Source organism: Lactuca sativa, chromosome 6 (genome assembly GCF_002870075.4).
Source record: "Lactuca sativa cultivar Salinas chromosome 6, Lsat_Salinas_v11, whole genome shotgun sequence".
In the NCBI taxonomy this organism is placed as follows: Eukaryota; Viridiplantae; Streptophyta; class Magnoliopsida; order Asterales; family Asteraceae; genus Lactuca; species Lactuca sativa.
Genome location: NC_056628.2, coordinates 138531248 through 138557847, shown reverse-complemented (window position 1 = coordinate 138557847; position 26600 = coordinate 138531248). Strand labels below are relative to the sequence as shown.

Here is a 26600-nt window from a genome sequence, read left to right as displayed (position 1 = left end):
AAAAATTTAAAGCAAAAACCTTGTTAAGGGTCAAAACTGTCAAGAAAACAAAAGATAAGGGAAAAAAGTGACATTTACGGTTTTTAAAGGACCAAACAGGTCCTGTTTGTATAAAAAGGGATTTTTATGATAAACATGCTTTCCAAAGGGCCAAAAACGTAAATTTTAGCCTAATGGGCTGAATATTTGGGCCTCACGGTTTTGGGGCCAAATTTGCGAAAAAATGGAAGTTTTGGGATTAAAAATGTTATTTGACCAAAGTTTTAGTCATAAATGTAAATAAACCAAATTTAGGGGTAAAAATAACATATATTTCTAAATTGGACCAAAAATGTAACTTTTATAAAAACTGGGTCAAAAGTGTCATTTTTACAAACAAGGGTCTGAAAATGTAATATTCTGCGAAACTGGGCCATAAATGTCAAAATATAATTTTTTGGACTAGATCCGTAAATTTCTAAACATTTGGGGCAAAATTACAAATTTTTATACATTATGGACTAAAGTGTTAATTTTTACAAAACTTTGGGCCTTAATTCAAAATTTTAGTCTTATTGGCCAAGAACGTCGTTTATACAAAAAGGGGACTTTTATATTTAATTCGGTAAACATCGAGCTAAAGCAAACCATGAAATAATAACGAATTGACGAAATACATCGATAATAATTTTATTGGACCTAATATTCACATTACATGGCCAATGGGCCTTAAGGGCCCATTCAAGTATATATTGAGCCCAATATTTTCAATGACCTGTTTATTGGGCCTTGCGACCCATTTACATGTTAATTTGGGCCTGAGCTATAGGTTACATGTTTGTTGGGCCTTGGTGGTCCACTTACATGCCTATTGGGTCTAAATTACCTTCTTACATGTCATTGGACCTTTGTGGTCCATTTACATGCTAGTTGGGCTTGGACTGAAATTCACATGCTTAGTAGATTGTAACTATACCTTTACATAATTCTTGAAGTTCGTTAGGCGTGGCAATCGTGTTGTGTTCGAGTTGGCGTGTCGCGGGTTGGCGGGTTGGCGGGTCAAAATATGCCAACCCAATGACGACCCATTTAAATATACAGGTCACGGGTTGGCGGGTTTGGAACTTAAACCTATATATGACCCACCAACCCATTTATTTATACGGGTTGACAAGTTGGCGGGTTCGTGGGTCAGATTTGGGTTCGTGGGTCTAAATTTTAGATATTTAAGTCTTAAACATCCAAATGAAAATTAAAAACATTCATAGAAACATGTTACAGACTTAGTCTTATAGGTTACGACTTATGACCTTAGACCATCCACCACGAGTAATAATGTCAAAACAATCAAATGGTCTATGAATAAATGGTATATATTATATAATACATATTAAATATTAATACTTGATACATAAATACATTTAAAAATATAATAATTTTTTTATTAAGAATATAAACGGGTTGGCGGGTCAACCCGTTTATTTTTTGAGAAACCCATATATGACCCGTTTAATAAACGGGTTGGTGGGTTGACGGGTTAGCGGGTTGGCGGGTTGAAAAACTCAACCCAAACCCATTTATTTCATGTCGTGTCGCGTATCGTGTCAACAATTGCCAGCCCTAAAGTTCGTATACTTATATATATACCTTTGGATTTGAAAACATACAACATTCACGTAAACATTAAACATGGTATGAAAAGTTGAGAATCTAGTGAGACATGTCGGTTGACACCTCTGAGTGTACAATCGTAGTCTGTAGTTATAACCAGAGTTTCCTGGAGGGAGAGCGGGAGTTTGTGTATAGATCTATATGGGGTGACCCCCCACGCCTTAGTTGTTCGCTACAACTAGACTAGGCCAGTCTTGGGCGACAAAACCTTGAGCAAATACCGACGTTTGGAAAATGCCAAGAAAGACAACCTAGTCATTATCATACATGGTTATAACTGCTCATATAGAGATCCAATACCAATTTGACATTTCGAAGATTAACCCTTCGATTGTGTCAATACGAAACAACTTAATTAATGATACAAGAACCTCGACATTATTATAAATCAGGAAATACTCAGATTTTCTAGGGAAATACTATTATTCATTTATCACTTACTTAAAATACAAAGAAATTTAAACTGAAATCATATATGTTATTGCTATGAAATTCACACATGCATTTATACTTGATTTTCACATCATTTTAAGACATTTTACAGAAAATATCAGATTTTCTAGGTTTTTACAAAAGATGCAAAGACTTTTATTCACACATACTTATGAACTCACCAACATTATATATGTTGACCGTTTTTCAAAATAACTGGTATTCTCAGGTAATCGTTAAGCAGGAAGATTTTCAAGTGTATCGATTTATTTTGTGTAACATCACCTATCTTACTATTAATACTTTGAATTTATGTAATCTTTAACAATGTACTTGCTGTGAACAATGCTGGTTGTAATATGTAATGTTGGTGATGAATGTGTAATGTTTCATGTATATTCATTGTGATGATAATTCAATTGTTAGTCACACGAGCCCCCAGACGTTTCCGTCGTCTGGTTCAGGGGTGTGACAATTAACGATGACGATGATGGTGGTGATACGTACTCTTTAGAAGAAGAAATAAATAACAAAGACTATGATAACGATGATGATGTTATATTGTTCTAGTGATGATTCTCATTGATGGTATGTTACGGTTATTATATATCCTGATTGTTTATAATATGTGTTAAGTTTTTAAATTTTGCCTATTTATAAGTAGCTTTATTATAGATTTTGAATGTTTATAATATTTGTTAAATAAATGGCAGAAGTCATGAGGTAACATGGAGGAGACAGTGGTGATAGAGCCCCACACATGGTCACACATGGTTTACCATCGGGTTGCCAATCATGTAAGTTACATGAAAATATTAAGTATTGGATTTAAATTTCTAAATTTCCAATTCTATGTGTAAATGTAACAAAAGTGAAGAATGTGAATGTACATGGCAGATGGAGAAACTTAAAATTGTACGATGAGTATGAAGATAAAGGTAGTAATCCTTTGGTTGTGAGCCTTGATACCTCCAGGAGGACGTATCGATTCGTGCGGGACAACAGACACTTATTTGTTAGATTGATCTCAAATCTGGTGGGATCAGAGGTACTGTTGCATTATCATTCTTGGCGCCATGTTTCTACCAAGTACGAAGATAATTTATATCTCGAGCTAGAAGTAAGTATATACAAAATATTTTATATGTATTGAATTTTACACTTATTAAATATTTCTTATTACTAATCAAATATGTATTTTTTGCAGACTTATTTTGATCCCGATATGCACTAGGGCACAGAGTTGTGGGAACCCGTTCGAGCGGGTACCCAAGATAGTATGCAAAAAGCTTATCGAGATTGCAAGCATGACATGGAAAATCATTTTGAAAAAGCTGGTGGATATGCGGATGTGGAAAGGACAAAAAAACATCCACAGATTGATTGGTCTGCCAAAGCTTAGAATAAGACGATTGGCATGTTGTTTTTTACTGATGAATATATACACACATCGGCCAAAAATAAAGTTACTAGGTCGAATTAAACTTCCGGACACAAGTTCTCATGGATGTAGGTCGTATGCTCAACGACGTCATTTAAAAGTAATAAAGTATATTAGTATTATTTAAAAATGTTACTATCACTCGTATAAATATATTTATTGTTTTTTACATATTACAGGAAAAACTAGGACTGAAGCCGCAACATATTGAGGGTTGGAGACAAATGCGCTACAAAGAAGGCTAGGGTTGGTGTACAAGTCGAGCACAACAAGATTAGGTAAGTCATAAGCGAAATTAATACGTTAGTTAAATATGTTATTATTATTAATTATAGTTTATGTCTAAGGTATATTATTATTATTTTAATGTTTAAGTTTAGTTGTTTGTTTTAATTATCGTATGTTTATTATCTTGTTTATTTTAGAAGAAGATTCAAGATAAATACGAGAAAATGCAAAGCGGGGTCGGGTAAGGTGAAGAAGTAGATGAGGAAGAATGGCTTGCACGTGCCCTCAGGACGAGACAAGGGCAGGCTCGCGTAGTGGGTAGGAGACCAGTCACCAACTTCGGTCTAATTCCAAATAAATGTGCTTCAACTTCCACATCTTTCCAATCTCAATCCCAATCTAATGCACAACAAATGCAAGAATACTTGCAACAATATAATGCATCATTGGCGACATGTATTCCGAACTCCCAACCTGTAATGCCCCAGTTTTCAGGCATTTTCAAATTCATCTCTTGGCTTTAGAGTATACCATTTTGGTCCTTGTTTTGGAAGGAAGTGGTCGCAAGAAGCCCTATTGGAAAAATCGTAATTTTGGGAGAAGGAGTGGTACGCTAAGCGTACATGTGCATACGCTAAGCATACTAGGGTGTACCCTAGTATGTTGGGCGTACTCATATGTACGATGGGTGTACTCTTGTTAGAAAAAACCCTAAGTTTTAGGGTTTGTGGGGTATTTAATCACCTTTATAGATCATTTAGCCTCATCTTTTCAGCCTCCACACCCTTGAGTCATTTTTGGCAACCCTAACCCAATAAGAGAGTGTTTTGAGCTAAAAGTGTGTTCTTTGTGTTCTTAAGGAAGAAGGAGTTGCATCAAGGAGATTAGTAGTTGAAGCAAGCTTGTGGATCTTGGATCATCATCTTCTTGGGAAGCTCCAGAAGGTAAAAAGTTTCTACCTTTATGCTTTGTTTGCTTGGATCTCATTTTGGTAGCATTATGATGTTCTTTTTGTCCCAAAAGTCCCATTGTTATGCATGTTTGGTTTTGGTCATTTTGGGCTGTCCTTTCAGACCCTAAGAGGGGTTCTAAGCCATAAAAGTGAGATCACCTTAGCTAGTTTTTCTCCATACTTCTTGTAGAAAGTATTAATCCATTAAGACCTTTCATTAAGGACTTTTTGGACGTGGAAATTCATAAAGTTGGGAATTTTATGGCCATAGTATGGCTCTGGACCTTGGATCTGAAGTATGAGCTCAAATGCTAAGCCATTAAGCAGTTATGAAGAAATTGAGTTTTAAGAGGGTACGCCCCGCGTAGGGAGGTGTACGCCCCGCATACCCAATCTGCCACCCCAATGGTGGATTCTACGCAGCCTCATGTACGCTAAGTGTGCCTTTGGAGTACTCCCCGCGTATGCGGTACTATTGGGCCTTCATTTTTGGCTCCGGTTTTGGGCTCGGATTGTCTTGGGCCATGTTAGGCCATCTAGATTTTATGGTTTGGGCTTTTGTTTTGATGGACTTTCTTAGCTGAAGGCCCAAGAAAGGAATTGGGCCCAATTTGGAAAATTGGGCCATATTTGGGCCTTAGAAGTCTATTTTGGATTTTGGGCCATTAACCATTTAGTTGGGCCTTGGCTTCGGGCCAAGCTTAAGAAGGATAAAAAGGTCTTTTACCCTAATTTTCACTCATAACGTGAGTCAGGGGCTAAAGGTTGATGGGTAGACCTGGCAATGAAGTGGGTTTTGACCCTAATCCGATCCAAACTCGTAAGAATTATATGGGTTTGGAGTGTAGTTTTTGATTCGTTTACCCGTTAACGATCCATTCCCACTAGCCCTTTTATTAAATGGGTCAGGTATGGATCATCACCGATCCGCTCCATTTATAACTCGCCCCATATAAATTTAGAATTATATATTTATATTTTATACTTCTTAACGTTTAATTTTAATACCAATCAAAAGTCCAAAATGCAAAGGCCAAAGAAAAAAAATGCTTTTACATAGGAATCGATAATTCAGATTCTAAACTTATAGATTTCTATCAAGAATCATAATGTCATTTAATTTATTTGCATCAAGAAATCATCATATCCATTTCTAATTCAATAAATCAATTTTTAACATGAAAAAAGATGGCAATTGCAATTCGCTATCACTACAACCAACAGTCATAAATCAATTCAAAGTTGTTGCAATAGTGATTTTTAATTCCGATTGAAATTCTTCGAGTATGTAATGTCCTTTTCTAAATCAATTTTTTTTATTTAAAAAAATGTTATTTTAAGTATTAAGATATAGTATACAGTTTCTTATTTAAGAAATTTTATTTTAGGAGTTTATTAAAATGTGTTTGATTATTTAAAAAAACTTTGGGTTATGGGGCGGGCTTGAATATTCGTTGATTCGGCGGATAAAGGTATGGGTCTGATTATTTAAAACCCTGTGGGTTACGGAGCGGGTTTGGATCGGATTTTGAAATTTGTTAAAAGGGTTTGGATCAAGGCTGATTCGCTCCAAACCCGCTCCATTGCCAGGTCTATTGATGGGTTGTCATTGTAGTATTTGATAGCACGTGGATCATAGTGGTTCTGTAGTCAGAAATTATTCATGGGATCAGCTGTGATGGGGTGTTGTCTTGATATTGGCGGTTCGGGGATCTGGCAGCCATCAACCATGGATCGTCTTTATGTTCAGCAGTGCGATGTGATTTTTCCTCACTATATTTACGAGTCGAAGGCACCAATGCCGGTGTATTGGTTTGTTATCCTACAATTCACTAATATTCTGAGTATGGAATAGATCTGCATGAGTATGCTAGTTGCCGATATGTTAGTATGGTAGATCTATAGGAGTACCTATGATTATGTGTGCATGATTATCTGTATATGTTGGTTATTTGTCGACATATTGTGTTGGGTTGAGGTTGTACTGCTTCGTTCTGTAGCCAACAAACCCTGGAGCATTCCATATATGAGCTAAGAGCTGATTAGGGCATGCCATACGCATACTAAGGGCTCAGGTGCATTCAAGATACGAGCTGAGGACCCGATTGGTATGCCAGACTCGTACTAAGGGGTTGAGGGTATCGGAGAAATCCAGATATGAGTTGAGTCTCGGATGGGGCATGCCAGACTCATACTGGGGGATTAGTAGCATTCCAGATATGATCTGAGGACCAGTTGGTATGCTAGACTCTTACTGAGGGCTTGTCACACCCCAAAACCAAGAACCGCGGAAACGTTCTGGGGCGGAGGACGTCATGTACAATATCACAACAATGAAAAGTAGTAAACAAGCAGCAACATCATCCATTGCATTAATAATATAATTATTATACAACTGTGTTCTGTCAAATTTTGATAAACACTAAGGCATAAATCAAAATGAAAGATGAGTCTTGAACGAGCTCCATCTTCTCTAAACCTTGCATCGGTACCTGTCTATGTTTGACCTGAGGATACAAGTAATTTTGAAAGCGAGTATCAACTTTGAAGCTGGTGAGATCATAAGTATTTTAGTGTCTTAATTTGTATGTAAGAATTTGTATGTAAGAATTTGTAAGTATTGAAAATGTATGTAAATCGTAAGTATTGAAAATGTATGTAAAACAACTGTAAACGTTTGAAAAACTCTAGAAATCCCTATGATTCCTACTACTATAACAGGGAGTCTTCTACCAAGACTTAACTGATCTATATGTAGAAAGAAATGACGTCCGGCTGTAGCAAGCAGCAAGGTGTAGGATAGTCAATAGCTTACTAGTAATTTAACTGGTACGTATGAACATGGCTATATACTGTAACATCCCCCTCTGGCACATATCACAATATTTTCCGCCTTGGGCCACTCGGCACGAGGACTTCCCAGGGGGTCACCCATCCTGGTACTACTCCCGCCCGAGCACGCTTAACTGCAGAGTTCTTATGGGATCTACTGCCCTCACGTTTTCAAACTCGTTGTGATAGGGAAGGTATCCACACCCCTTATAAGGAATGCTTAGTTCTCCTTCCCAGCCGATGTGGGATCAAATCTAACCCACTTTCACCCCCCATTATAGGGTTCGACGTCCTCGTCGAACACATCGAACTGTGCGCTGGCTCTGATACCATTTGTAACATTCCCCTCTGGCACGTATCACAATATTGTTCGTCTTGGGCCACTCGGCACGAGGACTTCCCAGGGGGTCACCCATCCTGGTACTACTCGCGCCCAAGCACGCTTAACTGCAGAGTTCCTATGGGATCTGCTTCCCTCACGGTTTTCAAACGCGTTGTGATAGGGAAGGTATCCACACCCCTTATAAGGAATGCTTAGTTCTCCTTCCCAGTCGATCAACGACAGTCCGACCAAGGAGTTCTCTATGTCAAAAGGTGTCAGACAGGGAGATCCACTCTCCCCATTTCTTTTTATCATTGTGATTGAAGGATTAAATCAGGCGATGAAGACAGTTGTGGAAAAAGGAATCTTCGAAGGCATCAAATTTTCACAATCTAATCAATGTTTGTCTCATTTATTCTATGCAGATGACACACTGTTTATAGGCTAATGGTCAAGGCGAAATATTGCAAACTTGGCCCGGATATTAAGGTGCTTCTGTGTATCATCGGGGCTAAAGGTGAACTTTAGGAAATCGAAGGTGTATGGGATAGGAGCTACCCACATGGAAGTAATAAATTGGGCAGCTCCTCTTGGATGTGAACCTTCATCCATCCCATTCAATTATCTAGGAATTTTGGTTGGAGAGACTATGAATCTAAGGAAAGTGATATGTGCATATTTAGTTCATATTAAGTGTAGATTTTTATTCATTTATTAGCTAAATTATTGCATTTCATGGACAAAAGGTACTTAAAAGTGTTTGAATTATGTTTTCAGTCCAAAAGTGAAGCTCGGAAGCAAAAGGAAGCAGGAGAAGCGGTTGAGAGCTCGGGAATCGAACAAAGAAGAAAAACACTAAAAACAACACATACTCGGTGAGTAGGGTCAACTACTCGGCGAGCCCAAGCGAATATTCGAGAAGATAAAGACTCGGAGACCTAGAGACTTATCGCATACGGGGACTTAGAGATGGGCTCGACGAGTCGGCATCTGACTCGACGAGTCGTTTTGCATATATAAAGATAACTTCTGAGAACGATGGGGAGGAATTCTGGAACGATTCTGGAGAGGTTAGCTGCGATTGAAGAGTCAGAAAAAACCTAGAGGACGAAGATACAAGCTAGAATCCAATTCCGAAGGAGATTTGAGGCAAATTTCATCATTCTACTTAATTTTTTATTTTTCATAATGGTTAAACAATTAAAATCTGTTTGTTTGCTGTAATTTACTTCAATCATGAGCTAAAACTCTTAAACTTCTGTTTGGGGATACAAAATTGATACTATGGTTTGATTATTGGTAGGATTAATTTAAAGTTAGTGATTTTTGTTATTTTAGCTTGCTAAAGAACCTTGTGTGTGAATGATAATTAATTTTCTATTAATAGGAAGGTAATTGAATAGCATGAACATCTATTGATTATCAACCTCATATGCTATGTGACCACTTTGTCATATGTCTAGGATTAATGAACATGAAACTAGAATTAATAAGAAAATTGAGTAAATTCATGTGTGAGCTTGTGATGACCATCAACAAAAAGTTAATTAAATGACCAAATTAGTTAACTATTGCAAGTCTAAATTAACCCGAATAAATAACCTAGTGAATTGAATTAAATTAGACAACCGGCCACTGTTTAAGTTATTTTATTTGCTAAGGATTAGTGTAGTGAACGCAAATCTAATCACTTGAATCGGTAACCAACAAAAGAGTTAATCCATTGCACCATTACCTTGATATCAACCATAGGATCAATTGAGTTGAACTAAACAGAAGTTCCTTCCCATTATTGAATCTAGTTAATTCTTTGTTTTTCTAAGTTTTAGAATAAGTAATAGTTAGTAAGTTTCTAGTCTTGAAAAACTAGAGAAAACCTCCTACTTATTAATTAATTTAGATAGAATTAGTTTTTAGTTTTAATTTGCCGTTCCCTGTGTTCGATACCCTACTTATTTAATTATACCACAATTGATAGGTCCACTGCCTTTGTGTGTTTATTTTAAAATTAAAAGTAGGTTTAAAACTAAGTGAGTTTGCACACATCAAGTTTTTGGCGCCGTTGCTGGGGAACGGTTCTAAAATTAACGTTAAATTCTAATTTAATCGATCATTTGTGTGGGATTTATCTTACACAAAGTTATTTAAAAGGTAATTTAGTAAGTAGTATAAGTTTTAATAAAAATCCGTTTTTAAAGTAACTAGAAAAATTTTTCTATGTTTTGACCAGACTCGCCTAGTGCACTCGTGCCGACTCGGCGAGTACATCGCTGATTCACAGTTTTAATTTTTATTTATTTTTTGTTCTTTTTACGCGTTTTTTGTTTTGTTTACAGTTGTTTCATGACCTGAGGATCTGATACACCTCTGGTCCCTCCTCTTGAAGACCCGGAATCCGCACTAAGGAGGAGCAAAGGCAAAACCGTTGGAGAATCCGCTTCTTCAAAGAACTTACCACTCAAAAACCTCAAGTCCGTTTTCAGCAAGACAAGGAGCAGCAAATCAGGAGCATCCAGTGCCTCTTTGACAATCAGAGACCCAATTCAAGAAGACATCGAGTACGAGACCGAGGAAGAAGAAGAACCCACATACGAGCAAGAATCCGAGTTTGAAGACGATTTAGCTATCGCTATGGCTAATATCGATGAAGTCCCCATGGGGTAATGGAAGAAAAGGATGCGCGATGACACCGGCTCGGGACTTGTGCAACCCGCAATTCCCGCAACCACTACGTTCGAACTAAAAGGCCATATTCTCGCTCAACTCAAGGAGATTCCTTTTTATGGGAAGGACCACGAAGACGCCTACAAGCACTTGGATGAAGTAAATGATGTGGCTGACTACTTCAATGTACCAAATATGCCTCGCGAGACCCAACTACTTCGCATGCTTCCAGTCACGTTCAAGGGTGATGCAAAGGATTGGCTCAAGTCACTTCCTCCCGGATCGGTCACCACATGGGCCAAGATGAAAGAAGAGTTCATAGACCACTTTTGCCCGCCCTCCAAAATAGCTAAACTAAAGAAAGCCATTGCCAACTTCGAGCAACAACCCGGAGAATCTCTTTATGAAGCTTGGGAAAGGTACAAGAGCTTGCTTAGAAATTGCCCACACCATGACCTCAATATCCAACAAGAGGTCTCCATTTTCTATGATGGAGTCAATGTCACCACAAGGCAATTGCTCGATTCACAAGGCCCGCTCACGAAGAAGGCGCCCCCGGTAATCAAGGAGTTAATTGAAGAATTCTCTAAGCATTCTAGAGAATACCACAATCCAAGAAATGAAGTAAGTCGGGGGGTAGTGAACTCGGCAAATGATAGCATGGCGGCGATGATAGCTAAGCTCGATAGTCTAGATAGAAGGATGACAAAAATGGATCAAACAATCCATGCTATTCATGTTGGATGTGAGAATTGTAGAGGGCCCCATCTCACAAAGGATTGTGATTTGGATGAAAATGGAAACAAGAAGGCTCAAGTGTTCTACTCAAGTGGCGATAGATACGACGAGAATTGGGGGAAACCGAAGAAGGAATGGCTCCCATACGAAGAATACAAGAAGGATAAGGAGGAGAAATACAAGCAGAAGGAGAGGGTATTTTATCAAAAGGAAGAACCGGTAATGGAAAAGAAAGCCGATTTAGAAGAATTGTTCACTAGATTCATAGCCGTGTCCGAAAAGAGACACAATGATCACGATGCTGCAATACACGAGACCAGAAATATGCTAAGGAATGAGCAGGCATCCATTCTCAACATTGAGAAACAGCTGGGACAACTTTCACATCAAGTGAACGAAAGAAGACCGGGTCAACTTCCAAGTAACACCGAAAACAATCCGAGAATGGAGAATGTGAGTGCAGTAACTTCCAGCAATGAAGAAATTTTCACACATGCACAGAGGATCTCCAATAGGAAGACAGAAAAGGCAGAAGAGTCGGCTCCAGCTAAGCCCGACAAGACTCGCCGAGTCCCTCTAATGGACTCGACGAGTCCATGCGTTAATGACAAAACCGTCATTCCCTTAAAGCCATATAATCCCCCTTTGCCATTCCCAATCAAAGCCATGCCAGTTGAAAAAGTTGAAGCTTATTGAGCTTTTATGGAGCATGTTAAATCCCTACAAGTCAATGTGCCATTTGTAGAAACGATGCTTAAAACACCCAAGTACTTCAACTTACTAAAGGGTCTCTTTGCTGCTAGGAAATATTTGGCTGAAGTCACGGAAATAATATTGAGTGAGTTACTCGAAAAGAAGGGCGATCCGGGGAGTATCATAATTCCGTGCCAATTTGGAAATGCATTTGTCACTCAAGCGTTGACCGACTCAGGTGCAAGCATTAACCTAATGTCTTTCTCTTTCTTCAAGAAACTGAATTTATCGGAGCCAAGGCCGGTAAACATGAAGATCCATTTGGCAGACAAGACAACAATTCATCCAAGAGGCGTTTGTGAGGATCTTCTTATTAAAATCGACAAGTTCATATTTCCAGTAGACTTTGTGGTGCTTGATATGGAAGAAGACCCCGAAATTCCGATTATTTTGGGGAGGTCATTTTTAAACACCGCATGTGCTTTAATTGATGTATGCGAGTCTACACTAACATTAAGGGTAGGAGACGAGTCAGCAATATTTAGAGCTTTACCAGAAGCCAAGCAAGAAGAGGAAGGAAAAGAAGATATCTCATTTATCGATTTGGATGATGAGATACTACAAAAAGAACTTGCACTTTTGCAAGAAGAAGATCCAAGCAAGCTTTTGCTACCTTCTGGAGAGGATGGAGATGTTAACAAGGACTTGGAGGAGATAGAAAAGCTACTGGAAGGAGCCGACTCGGAAAACACAGTGGAAATGGTGAAATATGATCTGACTCACCGAGTCACTTTCCTAGACCCGACGAGTCCAGTCGAAATTGCCAACAACTTGGACGACTTAGATCTACTTGTTGCTAGTTCTCTGCATATGCTAGACTTGGATATCTTTCCTCATTCTTTAGAAGAACAAACAGCAGAAGGAGAAATGGACACGGAAGTTCAACACGTCCATATAACATGTCTTGATACAATTTGTAACACTCATGTTTCTATCCTAGGCATTTATATTGAGTTGATAGTCTAGGTTAACCTTTGTAACTCATTTTGAAGAAATGAAAAGGAATTATGTGAATATTATATGAATTATGTGTTTTATGCTTAATTATTAGGGCTTAATTAGTTAAGAATAAAAATAAGCGTCAAAATTAAAGTGGGAGATAAGCCCGATATCTTTACATAAATTTGTAGTGGTCGAAACAAGGATTTCGGGGATATAAAGAATACCAAAATCCGAGTTATAACGAAGAAGTTATGACATGTCGAAGTTTCGCGACAAAACCGGCACGGTGCTGAATGTTGTAAAAAGTGAGTTTTCGATAAACTACTTTTTAGCCTTAGTAATCTAAATGAAAGTCGTAGTAGTCGTTAAACTGAGAAGTTCGATAAAAGGAACGCCCAAATCTGACTTCGTATGAGGAAGTTATGATTTTTCGAAGTTTCAGCTTAGCAGTAGACAGCTAAAAAACTCGAATTTTAGATCGAGCGATTTTTAGCCGACACAACCTAAACGAGAATTGAAGGTCTCGTCATTAGGAGCACAACGGTAAAAATTCTGATGAAAACGGACGTCGGATGAAGAAGTTATGAATTTTTAACGGATTTCCTGTCCCGGTCTGTTAAAAATAATAATATAAAATTTAAATTCAAAATTAGCCGACGAAGTCTAAACGGAAGTTGTAGAGCGTAATTTTAGCTACGCGTGCATATAAAGAACGTCAAAAACGGAGCTCATATGCGAAAGTTGTGGATTTTAGAAGTTTTGGCGCGAAAATCGAGAAAATTCACATAGTCACGAGTTGCCACGTCACCCTCGCTGAAAAAGTGCCACGTGTCCTGCTGAGTCATCCGAGCTGATGAGTCACCCGAGCTGCTGAGTCATCCGAGCACATGGCCTTATCCGAAGTGGTCCACTGAGAAGGTGACACGTACCCTCATGCACGAGACCGAGCCCTCGCAACATGCCACGAACCCTCTACTTCGGACCCTAGACCTCGGTCCAATCACAAGCTGCCAGTGAGCCCCTCACAGGTGCGAGCCATGCGCAGCCACGTGCGAGGCTTCCCTGCGAGCCTTCGGATCTGCGACGCGTGTCCTCTTTCTATCCGTTGGATCAGAAGCCTCGCCCCTATAAATAGAAGGGTGCGAGACCTCCCAGGTAACTTTGAAATTTTGCCATATTTAACCCCTAAACCCATATTTTCTTCATCTTAACATCCCGCAAAGCCCCGGTATCGATTGTAAAGCCCGGAATACTCCACGAAGTGCCCGTGAAGCCCGGAAAATTTATCTTTTCGGTTTCAAACCCCGACTTTTGCAGAGCCCAGTTTCTCAATAAAACTCCCGGTTTTATTAGAAACGATCGTTTTAGGAAATGAATTGTTGCCCGATGTTCATCAAAATATGTGAGTGTGTAGTTACTTTCAATTTACACATAGATATGAAGTATTTACCTTGAAATACGTGTTATGTGTAAATATAGTAATTGTTTAACTAAGGTGACTATTGATTTGATGTTTTATACAAGTTTCAAACTGTATATTCTTTTTATCTACAAAATATGTTGGGTAGAACATGGGTAGATGAAATAGTTGATGTGTGTTAAAAAGGTGAGAGGCCTCGATGTTGTTGTTGTTGTTGTTGTAGTCATCTAGCGGAGTATAGATGACGACCACAGACTTTCTAGACAGTCCAGTGGAACACTAGCAGGTTCGCAACTTGTAAGTGTTGATGAATTAAATGTTCATTGTCGTACTCCATCCCCCTCATGGTTGCCTTAAGGATATGTATGGCTGAGGAAACCCCTTAGCAGTAGTGTCCATCCCGATGATAATCCTTAGGCTAGGTCCCTTGTGATAGGTGTTTAGGGACGTAAAGTGAGGACAACGGGAATGGGTAATAAGGGTTATTGTTGATTGGTGAACTTAATAAGTATATTATTATTGTGGGTTGAAACCCCTATATGCTCACCAGACTCCCAAGCCTGACCCACTCAGTTTTTATGATTACAGGTAGTGGACCCTGAGCATAGTCGGAGGACGACGAGAGATTTTTTGGATTATAGGCCAGTAGTTGTAAATAACTGTTGAAAGGCTTATAATGTCTTGTTTATGCTTTTGATCTGTATCGGAACATGAAATCCCGAGGTTTTGATATATATGGAAAATATATACCTTCTTAATGAAGGATTTTGATAAACTTTTATCATATGTTGTTTGGGGACCAATTCCGCAACATCTTTTAAAAAGATTTCTCTGATTTTATTTTAAAAAGCATAAATTAAATCGGTATTTTCTGGCCGAGAAATTAGGGGATGTCACAATTGGTATCAGAGCCAGGGCATGGGTCGATGTGTTCGACGGGGACGTCGAACCCTATAATGGGGGGTGAAAGTGGGTTAGATCTGATCCCACATCGGCTGGGAAGGAGATCTAAGCATTCCTTATAAGGGGTGTGGATACATTCCCTAGCACAACGCGTTTTAAAGCCGTGAGGGCAGCAAATCCCATAAGAACTCTGTAGTTAAGCGTGCTCGGGCGGGAGTAGTACCAGGACGGGTGACCCCCTGGGAAGTCCTCGTGCCGAGTGGCCCAAAGCGGATAATATTGTGATACGTGCAAGAGGGGGATGTTAAATATACCCTTGCTACCCAAGGGCATTGGCTGAGCTGGAAGGACTTTTATGACTATATACGTACACATGATATATAATTAATATTTAAACAACCTTCGGACGGGTACCTGATATCCCACCAGACCACATCCAAATCGAGGAAAAGGAAATAGGGTGGATAGCCTTCCTAAGTCCTTTCAACATTTATTATATAACTATGCATATATAGGCATCCAATTTATAATATAAAAACATAAAATAAGTTTTGTAAAACCTTTGAACATAATTATTATCTAAGAAAAGATCGACTTGATGTCAATCTATAAAACGGTTTTGAAGGCATGGGTTTGACAAAATAGTTTAGTATAAAGAAACATTTGTTTGAAACACAATTGTAAATAAGTTTGAATTGAAACATACAGAATAAAAGGTACAGTGTAATAAGGAGTTTTAAACACATAAGGTGTTTATGAAAAACATTTGAAGGAAACGGTTTGGTAAAACGGCTAATGAGTAGCTAATCATTTGAATGCTGCTTATTAATCACCTGTGATTGATATAATAATTAGCATAATTCTACTTGTATCCCCCCCATAAAACATTTAAAAATAGTTAAAACATTGATTAAGAGGTATGAACTCACATGTTGTGGGTGATACGGATGAACTGAAGAGGTAGGACTGCTAGGTGTCAAGTGAAGACTTTAGACACACACAATGGTCCTAATTACATATGAAGACATATGTATATAAACAATTAGTGATTATAACACTAATTAAACATGTATAAACATCCTAATGTGAGGAAAACACTTTGGTCAAGTGCTAGGAGGCTAATGGGTTGCAACAAAGGAGTGCAAGACCTCTTATGGGAGTTTATGGTCAAAAGACCATATGTGTTGGAGTTTACGGCCTAGGGGAGTAAACTCTTGGCCGTAAACTCTCTATAGGGTCACTAAATGAAGCCTAACATTATTACAACTTAAGTGGTGAAGTGCTTCTAGGCTTAAACAAGTGTTTGGGCTTCCTTTTAACTCCTTTGAGGAGTTCACGCGCCATGGACCATATCCCATGGAGATTACGGCCGTAATCTCCCTTAGGAGGGTGTTTGTGGTGTTTTCAAGTCCCTAATTTATCTAAGAATGAAGCAAGGAAATTGTCCAAGGCTTTAGGAGAGTTTATAGCACCATTTGGCACCATTGTTTGGAGTTCACGACCCTAGAACTTCTTGGGCCGTGAACACCTTACTCTTGGTGTTCTAAAGGTGTTTGCTAGTCCTAAACTCATCTAGGTACATGTCTAAATTAGTCTCTTGGCTTAAGGAAGGCTTTTAGGGCATTTTGGCACATAAAAATGGAGTTCACGGACGAAGAACTTCCTTGGCCGTGAACTCACTTCTAGCCATGATTCTTAATTGTTTTGTGGTCTTAAACATGTAATGGTAGCTTCTAGGTTCATTCCCAAGGCTTTGAGGGACATTGGGCACACTTTTGGCCCTTAAAAAGGAGTTTACTCTCCAAGTGTTCTTGGGCGGTAAACTCCCAAATCTTGGGGTTTTGATCCGATTTTGATGTTATAAAAAACAATCTAAGCTATATAATACAACTAGATAGAAGTACTCACGATTTGGGATAAAAACCTGAAGATCCGTGAGAGAGAATTTGGCTTTTCTCTAGTTGGAAATGTAACTAATGAATGAATATGGCTCAGATTTCTATATATAGTCCTGAGATTTTTGGCAGAAAATATTTTTATTCCGGAATTGAACCCTAATATCCTAGAGTTTTGGAATAACAGTGTTGCACAAAACCCTAGTGCATCCACTCTCCTGATATCTCCTTAAGTGTAAATCCTGAAAAACTGTCAAACTTATGCCCAAAGTCTGGAATTTCATTGTAACTGTTCTAACTTCTATTGGATTGATATGGTTTGTTCAGAATGGAAATTTCAGGTTGTCACAGGGCTGAACATTGGTATTCTAGTCCGATGACTGATTGAGTTGGGAGCAAGCCTGACATAAGTTGTGAGCCCCAGGGGCAAGTCTGACTTATGTTGTGGGCTCAAGAGCAAACCAGATATGAGTTGTGGGCCCAATAGGCAAGCCAGATTCATATTATAGGCTCAGGGGTAATCCAGTCTTTTAGTTGTGGACCTAGTACATGTTGTCGTTATTTATGTGCTATCTGTTTGTGCGGTGGTATTTTGGAGGAACTCACTAAGATTCTTGCTTACGATTTGTTTATGGTTTCAGTTTCTTCAAATGATTCATGGCAAGGCAAAGGCGTGACCGTACGCATCCTCGGTTTTAGAACAAAGTGGATCTTGGGAGACTCTAATTTTAAATCATGTTTTTGTAAACACTTTTGTTAATAAATGGGTTGTTTTGAAAAGTTCATATTTGTTAAAATTTTTGGGATGTTACACAACCACCACCGTTTGCTAGTTTTCTATTCAATTCCAACACAGAAGGAAGTACATCACAAGGAAATACCTCTCAACAAAATGTGAACCCGAGAGGATGGAAGAAGAAGAAGAAGAAAAAAAAAAGAATATAATGATGTTTATGTTTTGTGTTATTTTGAACAATGTTAACTACTTATTTTATCTAATTCGGTATGTAATATTAAACTTGAATTTGATGTTTTGAATTTAAACAATGGTACCCAGTTATTGTATCTTATTTGATATATGCTGCAAAATGTTTGGATTTGTTAAAAATGCACGAATGGTAAATGTACAAAATCTGTAAAAACTAAAAAAAAAAAAAAAAAAAAAAAAAAAAAACACCCAGTGGCTATCCTAACGACTAGTCGCCACTATAGGTATTTGATTGATATTTGTGGAAAACATGTGGCGACAAAATGGCGTCGCTATAGGTGGCACCTGTCCCGACGACATGTCGTCGCCACAAGTAATTAATAAAACTTTATTTTTTTTCTCGAAAATCATTCCAGACGGTACTTGTACCAACGTCATGTCGTCGGTATATGGGGTACCTATCCCGACGACACCTATGCCGACGACTTTTTTGACCTATCCTGACTTGTCTGTGACGACTTGTCGTCGGTACACGGTTAGAAAATGTCGTCGCTTAATGAACCATCATCCCCATCTAAAGAGATTCCAGAAAATGTCGTCGGTATAGGAGCTTGGATTGATTAATTTAAAAAGTTGTCTAAAAAGGATGACCAATATAACCCCCTTTAATCCAAAGTCACATATATCTCCACAAATTCCTTGGTCATCAGATGAGGAAAATGATGATATGTCTAAGGGGGGAGATATTTTACTTTATGAGTACAACCCCAAAGTATTTAATGAAGATTAAGTGATGTTCTTAGTTCATGTGGAGCATCAGGATGTTCTAATGCTAAGGTTGTGGGGAGTGGTTATATCCAAAACACCTTCTAACTCAGCGCCACATAGGTAGTTTACCATTCCACAATCAACCCATTAGGTTGTGGAAATGGTGTTTACCGGTGGGTTGGTAGTGAAGGGACAAAAAGGAGGAGAGAAAATATGAGGGACCAGATTCTAAACCAATCGAATGCATCGTCTTCATGGAGACTCCATAGCCAAGCCATCGGGCAGTGTTCACGCATGACTTGGATGTCCATTCAGCATCATGCGTCTTCTTCTACCTCCACTTTGGATAGCCTAAGGAACAACCTATAAATTTCACCAAGTCATCCACCATTATCGAGGTGTCTTCTCATTTAGCCAATGAAGTACGTGCACTAGCAATAGCCAAAACTAACAAGGGTAGGGGAAGAAAATGACTTCAGGCTCGTGATAAATAGACTCAAACTAAAAAGGAAATCTGCAAGGCAATGAAAAATATGAATCTAATTGAGGGTGAAAATAAAGAAGCCTTAAAATCCCGATACCTAATAGTTTTTGAATTTGTGTTAAAAAATAAAGAAGTTTTGAGAGGATATGCAAAATACTTGAAATCGGAAAGATGACCAATGGTTTGTTGTCGAATCAAGAAGACACTTAGTTTTACTTGAAACAATTGAGCTGAGAAAAAAGATCTGGTGTTAGACAAAAAATATGAAAAATGATATCCTTCTAAATAAATCCCTAAATGTTAATAAACATGCTTATAGTACAAGGTAGGTAGCCATACAATCTAACGATGCTTCTGAGTGTAAAATCTTGAGAGACTTATGAGAGTATGACTATACTGAGTAGAAATAAGCTCTTGATAGTCACGTACTATCATATCCAAAAAGCATGCCATAAGGACTGAGTTTCATTAACACATAAAAGTATCACCAGGGGACCTTTCAAAAGGAGAAACGAAAAGATGATCCATAAAGAAGGAACCACTTAGTTTATTGAAAAAAGTCTCCTATTTCATGTAAGTGGTGGGCTCAACAAAAGTTTTTCAACTACACTATTGAGCTCCAAGAGTTTCAGTTTATGGAATCCCCAATTAATATTGACATAAAGATGCATATGGTAGAATGTGCTTTTAAAGAACTACTCAACTAGACATTGTTGAATCCAAACATTTAAATAGAATGAAGAATCAATACAGAGGTGAATCCAAACATTTAAATAGAATGAAGAATCAATACAGAGGTGAATCCCTCACCAAGAACTACCATTACCTTATTAGTCAAGAATTGACAAAGGGCAAAAAAGGATAAATGCAAACACATTTGTTCATATCTAGCTAGGAATAGATACTTCAAGAGAATAAGTCTTGAATAACCTCATAAACGATCATATCTTCAAGTAAGCTTGTATATACATTATTTTGTATACTTTTCTCAGAAAATAAAAAGTTCCAAAAATATCAAAAAAAAATGTTAATATATTAGGAAAAGAAAAACTACAAAAAGACCCTTATAAAATATCACTTGGGACCGTAACATATACAAGGCCTTTGAGTGGGGTGGATGCACCCCACTTGACATTAATCCTTAACTAAATTCCATATAGTAAATTTGGAAGTGTGCTTAGTTATCAATTAATGGATCCCAACATAATAGTAATCTTATACTCATGCACAGTACTGCTTGGGACATAATTCATTTTGTATATATATTCTTTTGAATACATTATTTTGCTTTTAGAGATTATTACTCTGATATCAATCTCAATCTTGTATACAGTTGATGATAAAATTAGATTTCAAACCAATAAGAATTAGACTGGCTTTTAGTAAATGCTTTGAATGATTCGGTGATCGTTTTGTGAGCATTAGTCATTTGTCACTTTTGTTTGAAATTGAGCTCTATAATGTTTTTGAATTTTGGATACTTGTCATCTTAAATTAGCTAATTGACTAGGCTGGACTAAGTCACTTATTCAGTCTGAATTAATGAAGATCACCTCAGTTCAACATTCAAAGAGGAAGTTGTGAAACTAGGATTTCAATACCTTAATTTGTAGACTTTGACTCTTATATTGCTAATCTAAGTTCATTCCTCTAAAATTTATCTTAGTACGTTGTTTGTTTATTTTTATAAAGAGAATTTTATATTGAAAGATACCACAACATCGTTCAATTTGATTGATATTATATTTGTTTTATACTATATTATCAAAAAACATGCTTTTTATGATTTGAACTATGTATGGTAAATCGATAAACATAAATATTCAAAACAATATACATTTGTCTATCTTAGATGTAATTCTGTAATAGAAAAGTTTATGATACATTATCTAGACAAGGGCACTGCCTTTAACATATTCAGTAAAAGCCAAAGCCACCAGACCCAACATCGCAACCCGCCCATTCCAAAGCTCTGCATCTGATGTCATCAGTCCACTCGACTTCGACTGCACGCTCACTCCTTTAAACAACGGCACCAACGACGCCAACGTCAACACCACACTTGTCCCGACAAACACCGCAACACCGCCGTTGCCGATCTGGGTGAACACGTCTTGACCGCTGCTCAGTTCCACAGCCATCGCCGACACAAACCCTATCATGGCTAACCTTCCGTTGATCCTCTCCGGTGCAGGTCCACTAAACGCCAACACGTCAGAGAACTTCGTGCTGACCTTTGGAGCAGGTGGCGGAGGAGGAGGAATGTTGATCTGTGGTGGTGTTGGGGTGGTTGCTGGTTTTGAAACCCCCGGTTCACCGCTTTGAGGTGTTTGTGACATACATTTGACGGAGAAGGTGGGAGTTTTCTTGAGGAGTGTGATGGGAGTTGCCATGAAGATTGAAGAAGCAGCCATGTCGGAAAAGATGGGGATACTTTTGATGGAGGAGAGAAGGTAGTTGGTGATGGTGGTAAAGGAGGAGGATGGAGGGTTTTATATGAGAGGGGGGAAAGGTTAAAGACAAAGTAGTGGATATTTATAGGGCCACGTTAGTGACATTTCACGTGGCCTTCGAAATGGCCGATGAAGGGTGATTGTGGTGAAAAAGGCCTCTACATCTACATTTGTTTCTTTGATTATTTGTGCCTTTGTGGTGGGGTATGTTGACGATTGAAATTTGTACGCTCTTTTAGGGTTTAAGTTTTAACTTGTTTCTGAACTTTCAATATGTAAATCATTTAGAGAAAATATAGGCTATAGACGAAAAAAGGGGGAAATTTAAAAATTTAGACACAAAAAAAAAATTCCAGCTATAGACATGCATTCCGCGGAGGACCCTCCGCGGACCTCCGCGGAATGAAGTCATCTCTGCGAAGTGGTCGAACAATAGGTTGTTAGCCTTTTTAATCATGCTCCGCGGAATGGGTCTCTGCGGAGAGAGTAATGCCTCCGTGGAATGGGTGGTTGGAGCGGATTTTGAAGAGTTTTTTGATACAAAAGTTTCTTTTTCATATGTTTGTTTTATTTTGGTCGATAGATCAGTTCGTTTTCATTTGATTTTCAAAACCAAATATGAGTTTTGTTATTTTATGTACTGGAGGTTTTTTGCAGATAAGTAATGCGATTAACACCTACGTTAGACCAAAGTTAAACAACTTGGGTTTACTGCCTCCGCCTAATTTTGATTTTCGAATATTGTTTGATTTGGTCAAAAGTAAGGCTAAGGTGTTCAATAGTAATATATCATTGTCATTTCAACACCCGGTTCATGGGTATGTGATGAATATTTTAGATGAAGCAGATGTTAATCAACTCAGAAATGTAATTTCTGAAACGAAGGAGATTGTGCATTTGTATTTAGAGGTGTTTCAGGGATTGGTCGAACAGACAGAAGCAGCTGAGAAAGTTGTACCATACAATGTTGATAACATTGTATCTGATAATGTTGAAGATTGTCCAGAAGAAGAAACGGTGGCACTGAATACGGTTGAAGAAAAAAATTTATATGGGTTTAGAAGATTGACTAACAAAACTTTCTCAGACAGTGAAGAGTCAAATGAAGGATGGTCAGAAGATGAGTTCACATACGGGAAAAAAGCTTCAGACATTTTTTACGGTATGTCTCCCATACCTGATTGTCCTGATCCTATTGTTGAACCCGGACCATTTCACAGTTTAGGTCCAAATGATGATATGTTTGTTCGTCAAACATATGACAACAAACAACAACTAATTTTTGCATTGATTCTTAAAGCAACAAGAGAAAAGTTTCAGTTTAAGACCAAACATTCTAACAAAAATCGTTATGAGGTATATTGTGAAATTGAGAACTGTAGTTGGCGTTTGTATGCAAAACGCCTTGATCTCACTGATGAATTTGAAATCAGGACTTTCAACAACGTGTACACATGTTCGTCATTACAGATACACCCTAATCATAAGCATGCTAATAAAAAAGTCATGGGTACTATATTGCATGAGATTATAGGAAAAACTCGTTCCAAGGTTTGGAGGCCTAATGAAATATCAAGGGATTTGAATGCTTTGCTGGAAATCAACGTAGATTACAAACAAGCTTGGCGTGCAAAACAATATGCTATGAAACTGTTGTTGGGATCCTCTGAAGAATGTTTTGCCAAACTTCCTATTTATTTTCACAATTTGAAGAGGCATAATCCCGATACAGTTGCGTATATTCAAACAGATTCTGAAGATTGTTTCGAGTGTTGTTTTTATGCCATTGGGAGCACGGTAAATACAAAAAACTTGTTGTTATTTAATATATAATTTTTGTAAACAAATTATAGAGTGTTTATGTGTTCCATTTTTATATATTGCAGATACGAGCGTTCAAAAGTTTTTGTCGTAAAGTTATAATTATGGATGGTGCCCATTTGAAGGGTGCTTTTAAGGGAACCATATTGCATGGAGTAGCTATGGATGGGAACAACCAGATACTGCCCCTTACGCACGGAATATGAAAAAAAAAAGTGGTCTTACGTGGACATGGTTTCTTGAAAAGTTGTATGAATGTGTTAGTGATTGTCAAGAATTGACTTTTGTAACTGATAGGGCCGATACAATTCGCGTTAGTATTGAAAATGTTTTTCCACATGCTCATCATGGCTTGTGTGCTTTTCATATACTAGGTGTAACGTCTGTGTTTCTGGGCTTGCCATTTTTAGCAATGTAATAGTCTAGGTTAACCTTTGTAATGCAATCTGAAATAATAAAAATGTATTATTTGTGAATTATGTGAATTATGTGTGTGTTTTCTTAATTATAATTTAATTGAATTAAGAATAAAAATAAGCATCAAAATGAAGTGTAAAATAAACTCGATATCTTTGGATAATGTTGTAGTAGTTGAAACGAGGTTTCAGAATATATATAGAACGCCCAAATTTGACTTCGTATGAGGAAGTTATGATTTTCTGAAGTTTCGACTTGGCAGTATGCAGCCCAAATACTCGATTTGAGATCGAGCGGTTTTTAGCCGAAACAATCTAAATGAGAATTGAAGATCTCGTTGTTAGTAGCGAAACGATAAAAAGTTAGGCGAGAACGGACGTCGGACAAAGAAGTTATGAATTTATAACGAAGTTTTCCTGTCCCGGCCTACTAAAAATAAATAATAAAAATAAAAGTCAAAATTAGCCGATGGAGTCTAAATGAAAGTTGTAGAGTATGGTCTGACCTACGCGTGGATATAAAGAACGTCGAAAACAGAGCTCGTATGCGAAAGTTACGCAATTTAGAAGTTTGATGAGTCAAATTACGTCCAGCATACTCAGAGGGGTGCAACTTGTCTGACCAATACTCGAGTGCCACCAATTGACGCACGCAGTGACGTCAAAGTACGCCCAACGTAACCTAATTACGCCCAGTGTATTGAGTACGCCCAGCGTACCTGGAAATTACGCCCAACGTAATCCCAGACCCAACAGCCAATAAATAGAATGCGAGATCAACCATTTTCTCTTGTTCAAACTCTTTCTTCTCTCTAGTTTTTGCCTCGATTTGCGTGCCAATCATACCCCGAAGTCCCGGTATTATTCCCGAGCCCCGAAGCAAGATCCGAAGTCCCGAGAATCCCGAGAAGTGAGATTTCAGAGCCGAAGACCTGCCCGCGAGGAGCCCGGTTTATGTGAAGATCTTCCAGATCTACGGAGAAACACTACTTCTACAAGTCGTAGTGTTGCCCGATCATCTTCTGATCAAGTGAGTGTGTAGTCATTTTCTTCTAACACATTATTATGAAGTATTTTATACGAAATACGTGTTACGTGTATACTTTGTTGACTATATGTGTGGATGTATATTCACTTTCTTCTATCTCATAGATCTGATTTATTCTCTATGAAATACATGTTATGTGTGTGTACCTCATCTGTTATGTGGAAAAATGTATTGATCGAGCATGCTATACAGGTTTTAAACTTTGTATAAAAATGTATATTTTTATCTACTAATATGTTGGGTAGAACATGGGTAGATAATTGGTGTGTAATAAACAGATGAGAGGCCTTGATGTTGGTGTTATTCTAGTCATTCAACAGAGTATGGATGACGACCACGGACTATTTTAGACAGTCCTATGGAACACTAGCAGGCTCATAACCTGTAGGTGTTGTGAACGACGTGTTCACCGGTGTACTCTATCCCCCTCATGGTTGCCTTTAGGATATTTATTGCTAAGGAAGCCCCTTTGCGGTAATGTCCGTCATGATGAAAATCCTAGATTAGGTCCCTTATAATAGATGTTGTTTTAGGGACGTAAAGTGAGGAAAACGGGAATGGGTAATCGGGTTATTGTTGATTGTTTAATTAAATATAATTATTTATTGTGGGTTGAAAACCCTATATGCTCACCAGGCTCCCAAGCTTGACCCACTCAGTTTACTTGTATTACAGGAAGTGGCGCAAGGGCATAAGATGGATGAATCATCAAGTTGTTTTGTTTACAAGTCTGCATATGTATAATATTTGTTGAATGACTAGTAATGTTATCGTTTATGCTTTATGGTCTGTATCGTAACATGACATCCCGATTTTGATTATGAAATGAAATTATATTTCTTTATGAAATATTTTGATAAAAGATCTATTTTATCATGTTTTGTTTTTGGGAACAAATTCCGCATCTCTTTTAAAATCAAAAGGATTTACTTTGAAATTATTTTAAAAAGCATAAATGAAATCGGTCTTTTGTGGCCGAGATTTTGGGGATGTCACAGTTGGTATCAGAGCATTAGTTTAAGCGAACTAGGAATTTGTAGGATTTCTGGACTTAAACTTAGAATGCTAAGTGAAGGTCGTTAGATGTGTGTCTGTTATATTTCAGACACGAGCACTAGTTTATTTTAGGAAGTTGCCTAAAATGCTTTTATGTGCTAAATGTTATATGTTGCCATATATGATATTATTTGTTCGGATCTATGGTTTGTCGCCGACCGGATCTGGAAACCTTATGTGTGTAGGATTCTAAGCGTATGTCTACATTATTAGAACTAACATGTAATCGTTTCGAAGTAATAAGGATGATTTGAATATCTATTGTGAATGAGGATCTAATTTCACCTTATTCAGTGTATAGATAAAAAATGGTGAGAACAAGAAGCGGAGTTGGAAATGCTGATGAAAACAGGAATCAACCACCAGTGATTGAGCAAATACCCGTCGTAGCAGTAGCACCTGAGCCGATAACAATGGCTGGTGTACAAATGATGATTCAAACGATGTTGGATCG

The 26600-nt window shown here is 37.9% G+C and overlaps 2 protein-coding genes and 1 non-coding gene across 3 annotated transcripts; 1 reads left to right on the top strand and 2 right to left on the bottom strand.

Moving 5' to 3' along the window:
• Window positions 1-10872: 10872 nt before the first annotated feature.
• Window positions 10873-10979, bottom strand: LOC111881961 (small nucleolar RNA R71). Its single transcript, XR_002847007.1, has one exon. It is a non-coding gene; the product is annotated as a small nucleolar RNA R71 (small nucleolar RNA).
• Window positions 10980-11961: 982 nt separating this feature from the next.
• Window positions 11962-12910, top strand: LOC111881931 (uncharacterized). The gene is made up of 2 exons (XM_023878310.1): window positions 11962-12645; window positions 12857-12910. The coding sequence occupies exons 1-2, from the start codon at window positions 11962-11964 to the stop codon at window positions 12908-12910; spliced, it is 738 nt and encodes a 245-aa protein (XP_023734078.1).
• An 8239-nt stretch (window positions 12911-21149) lies between these two features.
• LOC111881937 (early light-induced protein 1, chloroplastic) lies at window positions 21150-21833 on the bottom strand. Its single transcript, XM_023878317.2, has one exon. The coding sequence runs from the start codon at window positions 21764-21766 to the stop codon at window positions 21242-21244; it is 525 nt and encodes a 174-aa protein (XP_023734085.1). The 5' UTR covers window positions 21767-21833; the 3' UTR covers window positions 21150-21241.
• Window positions 21834-26600: the final 4767 nt, after the last annotated feature.